The 17535-nt window shown below is 43.6% G+C and overlaps 2 protein-coding genes across 8 annotated transcripts in view; one reads left to right on the top strand and one right to left on the bottom strand.

Moving 5' to 3' along the window:
* TGS1 (trimethylguanosine synthase 1) overlaps positions 1-6954 on the bottom strand; it is a 38403-nt gene extending 31449 nt beyond the window's left edge. Inside the window, exons 1-2 of one of the 2 annotated variants that reach the window (XR_014017732.1) lie at positions 6715-6954; positions 1957-2021 (exon numbers count right to left, since the gene is read on the bottom strand). Coding sequence is in view for 1 of the 2 variants with exons in the window: in XM_081258212.1 (XP_081114338.1) it covers positions 1957-2021; positions 6715-6818 (169 nt within the window). In the remaining variant the exon portion in view is untranslated. The remainder of the gene's footprint in view (positions 1-1956; positions 2022-6714) is intronic. The other variant, XM_081258212.1, reaches the window with a different exon arrangement.
* Positions 6955-7076: 122 nt separating this feature from the next.
* TMEM68 (transmembrane protein 68) overlaps positions 7077-17535 on the top strand; it is a 34589-nt gene continuing 24130 nt past the window's right edge. For 2 of the 6 annotated variants that reach the window (XR_014017733.1, XM_081258213.1), the window contains exons 1-3: positions 7078-7204; positions 13922-13966; positions 14766-15159. Coding sequence is in view for 5 of the 6 variants with exons in the window: in XM_081258213.1 (XP_081114339.1) it covers positions 14835-15159 (325 nt within the window). In the remaining variant the exon portion in view is untranslated. Of the gene's footprint in view, positions 7205-10386; positions 10626-13921; positions 13967-14765; positions 15160-17535 lie in introns of those variants that run through there. The other 4 variants (XM_081258214.1, XM_081258217.1, XM_081258215.1 and 1 more) reach the window with 4 other exon arrangements.

Raw genomic sequence — 17535 nt, 5'->3', positions numbered from 1 at the left:
TTAGAGAAAATTTAGACGCAGGTTTCATCATCCTCATCTTAAAGAAAAGGAACCTGAGACCCAAAGTTGTTACATGACGTGCGCGAGGTAAAGGTGTGTCAATGTGAGTTTTTAAGGGGAAGAAAAATAAAAGGAAAAAAAAAAGGAACTGATGGGAATACGGACTTGTGAAAAAACAGCCCACTAAGAACCAAGAGACAAGCCCTAGTGTGGCTCTGCCGGCTGCTGTCCACCCAGCCGCTCACTCAGCTCCCTCCGTGGAGCACCTCCTCTCGCTGGGTAGCTGGGTACTGGGCACAGTCCTGAGGATGCACGAGGGAACACAGCAGGGCAGCCCCGGGGAAAATGTCTACATTTCCACATTCCCCATCTGCAGCGCTGCTGCATTCGATCAGTGGATTTAAAAGGACGACTCGTGCAGTTATTTTAGGAGCTATTAAAAAGGGAAATGAGAGGTGGGTCTTCAGGCCCTCCACGGGTACTTCAGTCACGACTGGATTTACACCCCGGGACTTTGTGGGGAAGTTCGTTTAATGAAAACGTTCTGCTGTTAAAAGTCTGAAATCCACTGAACTGGAAGATCCTTTTAAGCTCTCTGATTCTAGGTCTTAGAGAAAACCTGCTTTATCATAACAAAGCAAGTTTTACTTTATCCTAATGTGGTATCTAAAAGTAGATCATACCGCTAATTGGCCAAATGCCATCCAAATGCTCTATTTTAAAATGGGAGACAAACACGTTATATAGTAGCATATACGCAAGTAGGGCTGAGCTGCCCTCCAGCTACGTGACCTTAGGCAAGAGGACAGGGAATCTTCCCACTGCAAAGATGGAGACTGAGAAAAAGAGATCTTAATGGCACAAATTCTCTTAAAAGGAAGAGGGGAGGGCTTCCCAGGTGGCGCAGTGGTTGAGAGTCCGCCTGCCGATGCAGGGGACGCGGGTTCGTGCCCCGGTCTGGGAAGATCCCACGTGCCGCGGAGAGGCTGGGCCCGTGAGCCATGGCCGCTGAGCCTGCGCGTCCGGAGCCTGTGCTCCGCAACGGGAGAGGCCGCAACAGTGAGAGGCCCGTGTACCGCAAAAAAAAAAAAAAAAAAAAGGAAGAGGGGAGAAAGACACGTCTCTAAATAATGGAGGCGATTCCACTTGCCACTCCACTGAATGACCTTGTGGAAGCTCAGCGGAGACCAAAACAGGGGATATGAACCGACTTACCCTGGTGCTCCTCTCATGCTATGCGTGTTTTCCTATGTTAGGTGGGACCCCAGGGTCTAGAGAAATCTTATTTGTACAGTGTAACACTGAAATGCAACCAAGCGTTTCATCCAGTGTGTAACTGAAGAGGCACTGATTTGCTCCATCACTGTGAGCAGTGGAGGCTTTCGAGGGTAACGTGACGCGCTACTTGTGCTGATCTTAGCCTACACCTCGGGCCGGAGTGTTCCCCGTGTCCGGAGAAACATAAAAGATCTGTGTGCAAAGGACAAATGGGGCCCGGAGAGGGAAGTCTGACAGAGACCAAGATGGTTTTCAGGTAACTAGGTGAGGCTCAAAGCGTAGAACAAACTCTATGTGTTATTTGGGAAAGTTAATCCAGATTGTGGCCTCTTTACTTCAGCCAAAAGGCTGTGGCTGTTCACTTGGAGTTTAGCCTGAATGGTTTATGTATAAAACAGCTGAAGTATGTAAGCGAGGAGGCCGTCAGTGCGGGGTGGCTCTGAGACCTCGGTGGCCTCCCCAACAAGCCAAAACCTAAGCCAGGGCCAGGGAACTCCGACCTGAGGAAACGGGGCTTAACCGCCACACGCGAGCAGCCCAGAAAGCTCTCCCAAGTGGGGCAGCTGTGCAAACTACGGCCGGGCAAGTACCTTCCTTGCTTTGCTTCCACCTCTCCTCTGCGCGGTACCGTGGTCAGTTTTAGCAAGACAAGGGCTGTGTAGCTTCACACTGTGTTACCTGAACTGTCGCCGTCGTCTTTAACGTAGTAGCCTTTTAACCCCAAACTGCACAATTTCCGATCTCTGTGAAGCAAATTAAACAGTCAATGTTGAAACATATTAAACTATAAATTTAGTGAAAAAACAAGCTCAAGGCAGCATAGATTAATAAAAAGGTTAAAAAACAGAAAAGCTATCTGCTAATACATCCTTCTTATCTGTAATATAGAGGTAATAATACATACCTCATAGGGTTTTAATAAGGATTGATTGCACACATAAAGCATTTGGTATATATCACATGCAAAGCACGCTGTAATGATAACTACTAATTTATTAAAATTAAGTGGCAGTTCTGGATATTGGGGAAAGAATCTGATCCTCCTTGTGATATATAAACAGTGAAATATTCTCTAAATTTGCTGTAGAAAGTGAGCATAAACATGAAAAGATTTATCTTATACCTTTATAAACCCACACGCAGACCCTAGTCCATTTGCAAATAGGCCAAATTATCTACTGCCTAGTAGATAAGATATTCATGGTCTGAGCTAAGGTTGTTTTGGGGACTAACATAAAATTAAGTTCTTATTTTATTAAACTGAAACATAAATCGAAATAAAACAATTCAGTCTCAGAGTTTTAAAAAGTGAATAGTTGAACTTTTCTTTACGTATCTACTTCTAAATTTTTTCTTTACTAAGATAGGAATTTCATAAGCAAAATAAACCTAACAGAACACTTAAAATAAAGGGAAGGGGGGGAATTTTGCTATTATCTTCCTACCGGTAAATTAAGCTGTCATAAACTCCACCATAACTGCCATAACAAGGCCATCTGCAGGTAATAGCTAATACCACTTTTCTAATGGGAGCAACAACAAATTCAACAAAACAAAATTCTTGTGTACTTGATATATTTCATATCCCCCATTTATTTATCTTTTGACGCTTTGTAAAGCGTAACATAGGTGGTGACTTAGCAGGACAGTGAACGGGGGAGGGGATGAAGTGCAGATGTACTCTGGCAGCATGCCCATGGACCCCCAGCAACTAGAGGGGGGGCGGAGGCAGCCACAGAAGGGCATCAACGGTGTGCTCGCCAGTACCCAAGGGTATGGGGCATGAAGGTGTCAGATGGAGAAGAGGGCCGATATGGTTGCAAGACTGATGACACTGAGCAAATAAGTAAATGCACCGAGGATAATGACAGCCAAGATTCTCCAACACACACATCTGGCCTGCCTGACGGTGTCTGCCCAGGGTGCAGGAACACTGAACACCCAGCAGCAATGAGCGCAACAAGCGCCCGAGTCCTAGTTTCTAAATGCTGCTCTCCACTAAAAGGAACCAGGGCACCCCAGAGAAATGGCACTTTCATGTTGGAGCGTAGACTGTAAAATTATATTATTGTGCCGCAAGGTTAGGAAGAGCTCAAAGAATGCCCGGGACCCATCAAAAGGATACAGGAGCCAGTTCAAGGGGCTCCCACCAGCCGTCTGAGATGAAAGGAACACCAAAATAAATGATGATAGTGACAATATATCCATTAATAAATTAACAGTCCAGAGTCCATGTTAATAGAAATAAAGGAGTGAACAAACAACGGGGAGAGAAGGGAAAGTGCTCCGCAGAGAACGCTAACTAACAAACGGAGGAGTGACGGACACACTGAACCGCTCTTTGGGGACCTCAGAGGCAGCTGGCTCAGATGGGAACTGGGCTGCTCTTTGCTGCGGTGCGTGGGCTTCTCATTGCGGTGGCTTCTCTTGTTGCGGAGCACGGGCTCTAGGCGCGCGGGCTTCAGTAGTTGTGGCTCACGGGCTCTAGAGCGCAGGCTCAGTAGTTGTGGCACACGGGCTTAGCTGCTCCACGGCATGTGGGATCTTCCCGGACCGGGGCACGAACCCGTGTCCCCTGCATTGGCAGGCGGACTCTCAACCACTGTACCACCAGGGAAGCCCTGTAATGGTTATTTTTAACAATCCTATAACACTGTAATTATATGTCCGCTTCATATAGAGTGTGTGTAGAAAATTAAGTGTGTAGATGAGACAGAATTATTACTCCAATTATTGAACTCATAAGACAGTATGTTAATGTAATGTCCTCAGAAAATAAAAATTAGTTACAATATTATGTTCTATTTCCTGCCTTTGAGGGGAGGTATGAAAATAATCTTCTCTTAATTACTGAGCAGTTATTTGGCACCTATGCTAAAGCTCACGTTCTGTTTTCTGCTACATGGGACTGACTTTTCAGTTTAATAATCTATTTGAAGTTGGCCAAGCATCAAATGTATTGTTCTTAGAGTTTGGAAACAGACTTTTTCCCTACCTAGAAAATCAGGGTTATACTCACGAGCCTCTGAGCTTCCAGCATGTCTCCCACTCCCAAGGACTTTTCAATGACTACTGGCGACAATTCTAAGCCTGTATCTCCAAGATCTTTTTGTTCTAAAGGGTTATAATTTGAGCATTAACTGATCTAAAGGAAAAGACCCAGCCATTCTTTTCTCTTTACCTATTTTGAACCTAGAAGGTAGTTTAATAAAACAGTGAAGTAGAGCTTCCAAGTTTTAAGAAACGTATGAAATTATCTGTAACGAAAAGAATGCACATTTCAGCTCCAAAAGACCAAATGCAACGTAACTGGTGATTTATATGGTAACTGGATCATTTTTGTTGTTGTTGTTCTTGGCTGCGCGATCTTAGTTCCCCGACCAGGGATTGAACCCAGCGCCGGCAGTGAAAGTGCTGAGTCCTAACCACTGGACTGTCAGGGAACTCCCAACTGTGTTTTAAATAAAGCGGCTTTAATTGAAATCCAGTTGCATATTGTTTTCTACAGGTAAGGTATTTTTCTCAACTTTTTATAACTTATATTCCCTCCCCTTCTTTTCTTTTTTGGGAAGGAGACTTCGTGAAGATGGCACCAAGACTCAAATGGGCTGCAGGGTAAGAACTAAGGACGTGCCTTGGCTGGTATGTATACAAGATTCGTTCTAGGCCTGCACATCGCTGCTACTAGAGGCATCTTCAGAGATGCAAATCTGAACCTGTCCTCTACAAAGTCCTGCATGTCTAGACCCGGTGTATCTCACCAACCCTATCTTCTATTTTTCTCTCCCAGTCATTTTGTTTCCCTTTCACAGGCTTTCTTTTGCTCCCTCAAGGCTTTTTACAGAGTTCTGCCTTGATGGGAATGCTTCCGCCCACTCAAACATATCCCGGTTTATTTCCACTCACCTTTTGGACCACGTTTCAAACGCTACTTTCTCTAAGAAATCTCTGTGATCCATGGCAAAAGGTTGGGTTTTTGCTATAAGAGCACCTGGCACTTCTCTCCCATCTTGTACTTACAACTGTAATTAACCAAATAATTACATACCTGCTGTCTTAATATTGATCACCTTTGCTAGAAAGTAAACTCTAAGGATGTAGGGATGGGCTGTGCCTGATACCCCAGTGCTAACCAGTACCTACCACGACGGAGCACAAAGAGAATTCGCTGAATGAACACACGCCTGCATGAATACAGAGACGACAGTATGTTGCTTTTTTTTTTTTGGCCGAGCCCTGTGTCTTGCGAGATCTTAGTTCCCTGACCGGGGATCGAACCCCCTGCAGTGGAAGCGCAGAAGTCCTAACTCCTGGACGGCCAGGGAAGTCCCCAGACGACAATATTTTTTCATTAAATTTAATACAGCGCTTAATTTTTTTTCTGGATTTGCCGATTACTCCACAAAAACACATGGCGAATAGTAAGAATTGCTTCCAACTTAAATTCTGTCTTAATTCTATAATTCTAAATAAACTATGTTAAAAGTACCACATAAAATTCACTTCCACAGGGCTTCCCTGGTGGCGCAGTGGTTGAGAGTCCGCCTGCCGATGCAGGGGACACGGGTTCGTGCCCCGGTCCGGGAGGATCCCACATGCCGCGGAGCGGCTGGGCCCGTGAGCCATGGCCGCTGAGCCTGCGCGTCCGGAGCCTGTGCTCCGCAACGGGAGAGGCCACAGCAGTGAGAGGCCCGCGTACCGCAAAAAAATAAAAATAAAAAAAAATTCACTTCCACAAGTTGGATCTAACAATAAGCCAGTGAGAGGATTAGGGTAGATATACCTGTTTCAGAAATTAAAAAAAAAAAAAAAGGATTAAGTGGCGGAAGTCACAGTCTATATATGTGTGTATATATATATATATACACACACACACACATATATATCTCTCCCTAAAATCCAATTCTTGAGTCAGTGCTTTCCTACCCACTCACCGTCTGCCACGCAGGGCAATTTGTGGCCGAAACAAGTACTTTCGAAAACTCAGCACGGCTCAAAAACTGATGTGATTATAGTTACATCTTTTCTCCCGGGTAATGAGATGTTCTGTTTACGTGCATTTGCGCTTTAATAAACCCGAAGGTTTTAAACAAGATGTCAACCAGGGACGTTGCTCATCTCCACACCTCCACCCTGCGCTATCACACCGCAGACCGCTTTCATTTCACTTCCCCGCAGCTTGCGACCGTCCCCTTAGTTGACGAGTGTAAGATGACAAACACGGGCCACCACATTCTCTCCTAACGGCCCGCGGGGCAGACTTACTCCATCACTTCAGGGCCGTGGGCGTGCACGCCGTAAAGCCCGAGGACGGTTCTTCCTTTCTCTCAGGCACCACTGTACCCGACGGTCGGACACTCTGGCCCCGATCCCGGGGATCCATCGCCACCCCAACCCCTACAGGTCGGGAAACCGAGAGGCCCGCGTGCGACTTACTCCACAAACGCCCTGGAGCAGAGGCAGAGGATGCAGGAGCCCTCCCGCAGGTCTTCAAGGAAGAGACACATCTCCGCCACGGAGCTCCACTTCTCGCAGTACATCGTAGCGCCTCAGAGGAGGCGGCCACGCGGCAAACAGCGCGGGAAGGCGTCCCGGCCGCTGTTCGGCTGCTGGGGACCGAGGGCAGGACTGGAGGCGCGCCCGGCTGCCGGGGAAGGACGGGCCCAGGATCGCTCCAGCACGAGAGCAAGAGAGAAGCCGCAGACGGAAGTGGTTCCGGCGGTGGGGACACAGGAAGGGACGGGGCGACGGGCGGTGTCACACTCAACGCTGCTCGGGCTGCAGCCGGCGCTTGGCTTTTTCCTTCCTGGTCTTTCGGGGAGAACGGCCGTTCGAGTGCCTCCGCTTCCCCGGGTGAGCCACCGAGGAGCTCCCGCCGCTGCTGCGGGGTGAGGGCGAGCCGAGCTCCCTCTGCTTGCTGCCCGAGGTGCGTCGTCCCCGCCTGGGCCTCTCCGCGTTCCTCGGCGCCCTGCCAGCCTCGGGGGCAGGGGCGCCGCGGCCGCGCTTCTCGTCTCGCCGAGTCCCCGGCCTCCCGCAGGCTCGGGCTTCGGCTGGGGCCCCAGAGTGGCCGGGAGGGAAAGCCCTGCCTGGGTCACAACGAGCCCATTCACCTCGGCCCGCATCTCCCCTCGCCCCCCCAAACGCTGCAGTTCGGCGGGTGCGGCCTCCACTTGGGTCGGGGCGAGGTGCCTTCTCCCGTCCCTGCAGGTCCTTGGGCTTCCCGGGGCCGCTCTGATAGGGAGGCGAATGGAGCCCACTGTGTGAAGCCGAAGGTGGTCGTGGGGAGGGGGTCGCGTCCACACACTTCGGTCCCGGAGGGAGTCCTGGTCGATGCCCCTTTATACCACCTGTGTGACCCGGGCGGGCCACGGAACCCTCCTGGGCCTCGCTGTGAGCATCTGTAAATAGGGATGATTCGTAGGACCTGATTCCTCGGACTGCTGGAAGGATCGAAGTGGGTATCAAACCTCTCACATGTGCTGGTAATAGTCCGGGTAGGTCCATACTCTGGAGGCGCCTGGCACTGTTTCGGTCTCCGGAGTCTGCAGCCTGTGAAACAGGGCTCAGCCCTCCAGCTGCTGATTATATACGAAGGATACATGTGCACAAACCAGGATGTCGAAAACTGGAGCAGCGCTGCTGGATTTGAAAAAAGCAATCAGTGTTTGGTGCGTGGCATTGGTTGAGATCGCCCAGGCAGTTTCCTCTTGAAGCACGTTCAAACTTGAAGGTTGTTGGAGCACTTAGGACTTGGCTTGTGCGATGGATGCCGAAGTTGGTTTGGTATTTATTCCTTTAGAATATGTAAGAGCTAAGATAAAATCCAGACGTTTAGAATGGCCCCTAATATTTTGGCCGCATTTACTGGTGAGTGGAAGTAGAAGGTTAATGTTCAAATGAAATGTTCATTCCGCATCCGTACTGCTGCCTTACCCATGTTAGTGACTCAGAAAGATAAGACTGCTGCACAGCTACACCAGTACGGTTGTGTTAACATTTGGGGGATGAGGATAGTTGAGAAAATAAGGGTGGAACAATAATTATGAAACTGAGTGGAAGATTGTAGCTAGGAGTCGAAGGACATTCTAGGATTGGAAAACAAAAACAAACAAAAACCACCTTGAAAGGTAATTCATCTCAGAACCTAGAGTTCGAAGCTTGAAATTCAAAAGATATTGCTTTAGAGATAAAATGGTTGAGTTTGCCAGATATCGTAACTGAAATATTAAACTTCATTTTTATTGATGGTTTGAAGCAGAGTGTACTCACTAAAACTGAGTACAAAAGCCCTGTTGAACCATGATTAAATCTGCAAAAAACGAAAAGGGAAAATCAGTTTGGGTTTCAGTGAGTATTTCTTGTAATTGGCATTTTCAGCACATCCTCAATGTGGCTCACATACTAAAAGTAAGAAATGAATCTGCTACCATACATGGTGCTAAAAGTACCAGTAATGGTTAAAAAAAAATAGATTTATTTCCTTAAGTTTTTGTAGAAAACAAAGCAAAAATATCCTGTTTTATTAGTTTTCGAAATATTCTGATTTTAAACATCTGTAAAGTTAATTATTGTAAATGTTCTTTGCCATCAATATCAACATGCTGATATTTCAGCTTGTCAACTTTTTCTTACAAGTTACGTGAATTCTAGATGGGAAAATATGTGATGCATAGGACTGTTTCACTGGAGATTTTTGGGGGGGAGGGGTTAGGAAATAACCTAGAATTTTGGTAACTAAAATATTATATCTCCCCCAAAACATCTTTTAAGAATTATCGTTTTTATTGGATTAAAATAAAGTGGTAGAGAGTCATGTCCAGCCTATGGTAAATTGGAGGGGAAGAAAAGCCAGGCAGAAGTAGAGGGAAGATAGAAATTGCAATCTTAGTATTTTCAGCCTTTCTGTTAGAGAGAGAGAGACTTGAAGTATAATGAAAATCAGAGTAGGAAGTAGGCGGACTGTGTTTTAATTTTGGCTCTTGGTTTTTCACTGAATTAATTTAGTAACTGGGTAAGTCAACTTGACTTTCTATTTTTAACTTTTCCTCAAAATTAAGAGGTTGTATTCATTGAGTTCTAAGGCCATTTTCCCATTTTATCATAAGCAAGTATTTTATCAATTCAAAAGCTTGTTATTTAAATTCCTTTGATAGTTCTCTAGTGACAGATTTTAGGACACTGTCTTGGTCCACATTTTTGTCAAAAATTTGTATGAAAGGAGTTTACATCCATCTGTATTTAGTTAGCCAGCATGGGTTAGGTGCCTAGTATGTGCTGGGCATATTATTCTAAGTGCTTTTACATATGTTTTCTCATAACCATCTATTTAGTGACATATCTCCTGTGTTTAGAATAGTGTCGAGCACAAACTACATACTTGTTTGATAAATATTTATTGAGTAAATGAAGTAAAAACCGAGTGATGTAAGTCTTTTTTGGCGCATCCTCTTTCTTATACACTGTATTCTATCCCCTCTGGCCGAGGCCTCAACAATAATCTCCCTTGCATCATCCATTTCTCGTTCTCTCATTGATACATCATCACTGGTATTAAAAACTGCTGTATTTTTGTTCATCGTAAGACAACAAACTTGATCCACATTCCCTTCTGGATACCCACCTGTTTGTGCCTTTTTGCAACAGTAATCCTCTGAAGAGTTGTCCGTATTTGCTATTTCCAATTCATTCCCTCCCATTCTTTCTTGAACTTTCTCCACCTGACTTTTATCCCCACTCTGTCAAAACCGTTCTTATCGGGGCTTGTCAGTGCCTCTGTGTTGTAAAATCCAAGGATCAATGATCTTTATCTTACTGGACCTCCCAGGTCTAGTCATAGGAAACAGCTGAGGACTCCTTTCCTGAAACACTTTCTTCCTTTGACTTCCAAGATGCCACGCCTGGAAGGAGAATGCTGGTTCCTCATTGGCTTCCCAGCTTCTAAAATGTTGAATGCCCCAAGGCCCAGTCTTGGAAACTTTTTTATTTTATATTCACTCCCTAAAGGGATCTTCTTCAGTTTTACAGTTTTCAATACTGGTCTATATGTCATCAAATCCCAGGTATATTTCTTTAGCCCTGACCTTCCTGCTAAACTCTGCTTGTGTCCAGCTGCCTACCGACCATCTCCATGTGGATGTCCAGTAGAATCTTAACGTGTTCAGACCTGAATTCCTGATGGCCAGGAATTCCTGGGGTGTCTAAACCTGTTCTTCTGGCAAGTCCGTCCTCTCACAAGCGAGCTAACGATGATGATGATGATGATGATGATGATGATGATAGTAACACTTGTTTAGTGCCTTTATGGTGGAAGGCACTCTTCTGAGCTTTTTTCACGACAGTCTCATTAGGTAGGTCCTGTTGTTATTCTCATTTTATAGATGGAGAAACTGATGTTACGTAACTTGTCTGGGTCACACAGGAAGTGGCAGAGCCTCCCAGGATACAAACCCATGTTGCCTGGACACCGTGAGGCCGTATCGGACTTCTCTCGCTCACGTTCTACATGCATTCACCAGCATATCCTGTTGGCTTTATCCTCAAAATGTATCCAGAAGCTGATCATGTCTTACAGCCCGCACGCTGGCCCTCACACCTGTCCCAGCCCCTCCCATCACTCATCTCAGTGACTGCAGTAACTTCCTGTTTGCTCCCTGTGCAGTGTATCCTCAACACAGCAGTCATTTAGAGCCCACCCTTCTGGTGCCTCTTCCGTCTCACTTAGGTGAACGCTGGCCCACAAAGGTCTGCAGTGCTCCCCACTTCTGACTGCCCCCGCCCGCCCCGCCCCGTCCGTCTTCCTCAACCTGACTGCTTTGCGGACCCCAAGTGCACATCCTTTGTACTCACCGTTCTTTCAGCTGGAATTCTCTTCCAAATGCCCGCACAGTTTGCTTCCTCACGTCCTCAGGTCTTTGCTCAAACATCCTTTTAGAGAAGCCTTCCCAGACCACGCTGTATAAGGTAGCAGCCTTCTCCTTACCCCCTTGCCTGCGGGATGGCACCTCTGTCATCTAATATAGTATACCTAAGTTCTACCGTTATCCCAGTTTTATAGATCTTAGCAAACCCAGGCCCAGGTGGGTTACTCTACCTGCTCTGCTCGATGTTGGATAAGCAGAGTCAGTCACAGGGCGTGACCTGAGTGGTGAAAGGTTAGGGAACCAGGTCCTAGGAGTGGAAGAAAGGATTAATATGGATTCTGACTAGAAAAGAGGATTTTGCAGCTTTGTGATCGCTGTCCTAACACTTCAGAGGTTGTCTGATGGAAGAGGTTCAGTGCTACAGAACGAGGTCCATGGGGAAAATTCCAGCGAAGTAAGTGTAAGGAAGATCTTTTTAGCATTTCGATGAACGGTTTTGATGGTGGATAGCGCACCTTTTGAGTTTTCTGTTCTGGAAGGTTTTAAATCAAAATCTGGGTTGATCATTTTTGGAGGAGGTCCTTGCGTGCAGCACTTGGACACTGTTAGCAGACGGCTGGCTCTTGTGAGGGGTCCGCATAGCCTCTGTCCCTGGGTGTCTGCCTTTGCACTGTCCCTCTCCCCCTCTACTGTGTGTGTTAAGTGTGTGTAATAAATCAGAACGTAACTATGGACAAGAGGTATAGTTCTTTTACCAATTTGGGTGGGGCGAGGTACTAAAGAAGGTTTTAAAATCACAAGATTTTACAATCCTATTAAAAATTGGAAACGAAACTAGATTATTTTTAAGATTTTTTTGATTTGGACCATTTTTAAAGTCTTTATTGAATTTGTAACAATATTACTTCTGTTTTATGTTTTGGTGTTTTGGCTGCGAGGCATGTGGGATCTTAGCTCCCTGACCAGGGATTGAACCTGCAGCCCCTGCTTTAGAAGACGAAGTCTTAACCACTGGACCGCCAGGGAAGTCCTGAGACTAGATTATTGGGACAATTGTATTAAGCAGTAAGGGTCAGATCACCAAAATGATTGGTTTTCAGGCCTGGGGAAAGCTTCTTTTAACATATTTGAGAGGCTATCATAAATTTTAATGTATTAATATTTGAAAGCTCTTTCTATTGAGATGGAATTCATCATAATATTCACCATTTAAAAATGTGCAACTCAGTGGTTTTTAGTATATTCACAAGGTCGTACAACCATCACTACCATCCAATTCCGGAACATTTTCATTATCCCCAAAAGGCACCTCTGTTTCCATTGGGAGTCACTTCTCATCGTCCCCTCCCCCAGCCTCTGGAAGCCACTAACCTTTCTGTCTGTGTGGATTAGCCTGTGCTGGGTATTTCATGTAAGTGGAATCATACAAGGTGTGGCCTTCAGTATCTGACTGTTTTTTACTTAGTATAATGTTTTCAGGGTTCACGCATATTGTAGTATGAACTAGTATTCATTTCTTTTTGTGCCTGAATAATATTCTGTTTTCTGGGTATAGCATATTTGTATCCATCAGTGGATGGGCATTTGGGTTGTCCGTTTTTTGGCTATTATGAATAATGCTGCTGTCAACGCTTGTATGCAGATATTTGTGTGAATATATGTTTTCAGTTCTCTTGGGTGTATACCTAGGACCAGAATTACTGGGTCAAATGGTAACTCTGTGTTTATCTTTTTGAGGACTGCCAAACTGATTCCCATGGTGACTGCACCATTTTATATTCCCACCAGCAATGTATGAAGGTTCTAATTTCTCCATATTATCAACAACACTTGTTATTTTCCCTTTTTTTTGCATATAGCCATCCTAGTGAGGAAAGCTCTCATTTTAAAAAGTAGTAAGTTTTGCTATGTTGCACTCTAAATGATCACACACTGGTAAATTTTAGCAGTTTGCCTCTTTAGGTGGATTGATTAAAATGTGATGTAAATAAAACACAGGCTGTGGGCTTAATGTGTGCTGTGTCCACCTTCTGTTACCGTAACAGGCCCAGATTTCTCACAGATAAATGCTATTGGTTACAAGGGAACTGGACTAGATCCTCTAACCCTGGAAGAACAAGTCAATTCTGTACCCTGCTAATATGCTAGTTATTAGCAAGATACTCTTGGCTTCCAGACAACATGTAATTGCTCTTGTATATCTGTCTCTCCCTCTCCCTCCATCCCTTTCTTTCATTTTTTCATTTCCTGCCTCATCCTCAAAGGACTCGAGATGATTTTCATTAAGTGTATATGGTATGGAATAATGATAAAATATCTCTAAGGGTAGAAGCAGAAGCAGAGAAAATAGGGATGGAAGAAGGAAATCTTATGTAGGAGAACATGATCATGGGGGCTAATATAATTGCATCATTGAATATCATGTTTGACCATCAGCTTATTATCTGGCAGTTACTAAAAAGAGACAGAGTCTGTTACACATCTTAACTTCATACTTTTTCTCTGAAGAAGCCAAGTTTCTATAGCTGTGAATTTAAAACATGTCTTAGGTGGGACTTTAGAGTGTGGAACTCAAACAGTGTATAGAGGTGTCCTCACTAAAAGCATTGGTAGTGTGAGTATAATTTTTAATTGTGATACATTAGTATGGGGCTGTAAGCATAATTGTCACACATTGATGAATGTGTCTTGCCAGTTATTTTATGGAACTTCTATCTCTGGGTATTAGTGATTATCTTTTTTTAAATCATATTTTTCTTCCTTTTATATACTGTGTTTTTCAGAATACAGACATTGAAGCTTGGAACAAGATATTTATCTAATTTCTGGTAAGTTAAGTGAATGGTTTAGAGAATCACATAGAATAATTGCCTGCTGTATTTTTTTTTTTTTGCGGTACGCGGGCCTCTCACTGTCGTGGCCTCTCCCGTTGCGGAGCACAGGCTCTGGACGTGCAGGCTCAGCGGCCATGGCTCACGGGCACAGCAGTTCCATGGCATGTGGGATCTTCCCGGACCGGGACACGAACCCGTGTCCCCTGCATCGGCAGGCAGACTCTCAACCACTACGCCACCAGGGAAGCCCCATGCTGTATTTTTTCAATCATTTAAGATGCAAGAGAAATTTTAGTGACTATAAGATAAAAATGACACTGACAAATTTGTATTATTGTATAATGTCAGAGGACCAGAGAGCTTTTCTGTAAACTTGCTTGTAAAGGGTAATATCTAAAAATGTATGTCATCATTTCCTATGAATTGGGTTACTTTTATTGAATCAGATATTGATGTTTTCTTCTATGAAGAATAGTTATCTCAACATAACCTAGTTTAAGATACAAACGTTCAGTATGATCCACTTAAGATGTAAGTCAAATTATTAAGATCAATCTGAAATTTCATTCATTGCTTTATTTTCCTCTTGTAGCTTGTGAGTTATTTCAGAAGCTAAACCCAACACTCTTCACAAATGAAACCCATTTTCACATTTAAATGTGCAACAAAGTTAACTTGTTAACAGTCTACTCATTTTTGGTATGAAGAAATGACTACACAGTATTCATGTAGACTAAAACATTTAACATTTCAGCTGTGAAGAGAATAACTTTGGATTATTTTTCCCTCTTAGAGGCTAAATTAAAGACCTGCCATGACGTCGAAGAAAGAGACTGAATTTGTCATTTTCACCTAAAGAAAAATGATAGACAAAAACCAAACCTGTGGTACAGGACAGGATTCCATGCCCTACATGACTTGTCTGATCCACGTACTTGAAGAATGGTTTGGTGTGGAGCAACTGGAGGACTACTGGAATTTTGCAAACTATCTCTTGTGGGTTTTTACACCACTCATACTTTTAATACTTCCTTATTTTACTATCTTTCTTCTCTACCTTACTATTATTTTCTTACACATTTATAAGAGGAAGAATGTATTAAAAGAAGCTTACTCTCATAATTTATGGGACGGTGCCAGGAAGACGGTGGCAACGCTATGGGATGGACACGCGGCCGTCTGGCACGGTAAGCGAGATTACTTTGAGTTCTGGGCTCCTGTTCGGGTGGGTGGCGCTGAAACCGTGTTATCCTTCCATTTTGTTGATTGAGGAAATATTGAAAAATATAATGGAAGGGATAGTTACTATTTCCTGTTACCTGTTTGCATGCATTGTGCATATATATGTCTTTCTTAAAATGATTTTTTCTGAGCACACTAGTTTCCATTAAACAAAGAACCACGTAATAATGTAGACTATTACTCTAAGCTCAAATAAAAAATTAATAGTTAAGAATCTAAGAGAGTAAGAGATGAATTAAAACAGTATAGGGGCTTCCCTGGTGGCGCAGTGGTTGGGGGTCCGCCTGCCGATGCAGGGGATGCGGGTTCGGCCCCGGTCTGGGAGGATCCCACATGCCGCGGAGCGGCTGGGCCCGTGAGCCATGGCCGCTGAGCCTGCGCGTCCGGAGCCTGTGCTCCGCAACGGGAGAGGGCACGGCAGTGAGAGGCCCGCGTACTGCAAAAAAAAAAAAAAAAAAAAAAAAAGTATAGAAAACTGTTTTGAAAATGCTTTATTTTGCATTTACTTCCATTTTGTTCAAAATAAATTTGACTTTCCCGGTGTAGAGATTTTTAAAAAATGAAATATTAAATAATATTAAATATTAATAATATTAAATTAGATATAATATATATACCAAAATTCACCCGTTTTCCGTTGGCTGTGTGACTTATTCAGCTGACGTGTTGTCATTTTAATCCTACATATGCCTGCAAATCTTTTTTGAGCACTTGACTGTGCCATACAGTCAAATGCTTAACGTGCATCAGTTCTTATAATGCTGTAGAGAGGGTCCATGTGTTCTCTCCATTTTACAGTTTTCCCATAAGGAAACTGAAGACCAGCAAGGTTGTTATGTGCCCGAGGCACGCCAGGACACCAGGGAGAAGGGCCGGGATGCAGCCTCTGATTCCTGGTCCCAGGCCTGTGCTTCTCTGATCTGTAATGTGCCGCAGGTTTGTCCCTGGTCGGGCTCAGGGTCAGAGTAGTGGTCGTCAGCAGCTTTGCAAACAGGAACCACGTGCCGTCGATGTGTTGAATTCTTAGTCTTTACCCGTGAATACGAATGCCCTTGCCAGTCCGTACAGCTCTCACACCTGCTCGTGGTGGTGCACCTGAGGTGGGTGCTGTTTCAGCATTCCGTGGCCAGAGACCGTGTCTGTGTGCACTGCTCTTGTTCATTGTCTTTAAAGCAGTGAGACAGAAATTCAGTGGCCTCGTTGACAGTACTCGGGAAACAATGTCCCCCTCCCACTTATAACCCCCTATACTTCAGGGTAATGTATATTGTAAGGAGTTTGAATTTTTTTCTGTTTCAGGAGACATGATTTAATGTGGATAAATTCAAGCGTTAAACTTATTTTGTAGGAGCATATATAATTTTGAGGTATTTATTATTTATTTTTCTGAGGTATTTAAAAATATGCACCTATGGCTCAGAGGAAGTAAAGTATATAGTTCTTACCATGTTTAAATGTTTTATTTATAATAATTTAACATATTTTATTAAGATAAGTGATGCTTTTTAAAATGATTTTCTTCACTCTGTTCTTTAGTGACATACACAAAAGGCATTTGTGTGCATATTTGGATTTTGTATTGATGTCAAATCAGTTTTAATTTATGCTTTGTAAAGAATCTTCAGAGGCATTTTTTAACTAATAAAAATGTTCATTTTAGAAAATGTGGCAAGTAAAAATAAAGAAGAAAATAATAGTCACCTAAAATTTACCATGCAGTTGAATTCTGTGTGTTTATTGTTTTTTATTTGTGTGGCAGACTAGTATTTTCATGTCACTAAGCCTCCTTACATGACTTATAATGACTATATGGACTCTGTAAATCCTATAACTAATTTACTTACCTATTGAACTGTTGTTTGTTTATAACTGGTTTACTATAAGTATCTTTGTATAAGAGTCAATCCAGTGTTTCCTGTTTTGAAGTTAAATTTTATCCTCTAATGTATATTATGTAAGTGCTTTATCATTTTTCAAAAAAATCTGATTCTACTACATCAAGAAACATGAATTTGGTATTTCTTAAATACCTGCATTTCTAGGTAGTCTGTCAGTGAAGCCCCTACCCTCAAGTTGCTTACAGCCTTTAAACTATAAAAATTTTGACTTTTTTACTTCACATTTTACTATTATTTTTTAAAGAAATGGACATATTTTATTCACTAAAAGGGTCCTATAAATTAAACCATATATAGTAGAGTTTTTTATGGGAAAATTAAATTGGGATTTCAGGAGAACATTCCCACTGTCCTTTAGTTGGGTAAGAGTTTCCTTTCCCCTCCTCTGTCTTTCCCCCAGGGAAGGACTCCTGGGTCTGACTC

Source organism: Mesoplodon bidens (genome assembly GCF_964165515.1).
Source record: "Mesoplodon bidens genome assembly, chromosome: 16".
Lineage (NCBI taxonomy): Eukaryota > Metazoa > Chordata > Mammalia > Artiodactyla > Ziphiidae > Mesoplodon > Mesoplodon bidens.
Note: the sequence above shows the minus strand (reverse complement) of the source record. Positions and strands in the feature narration are given on the sequence as shown.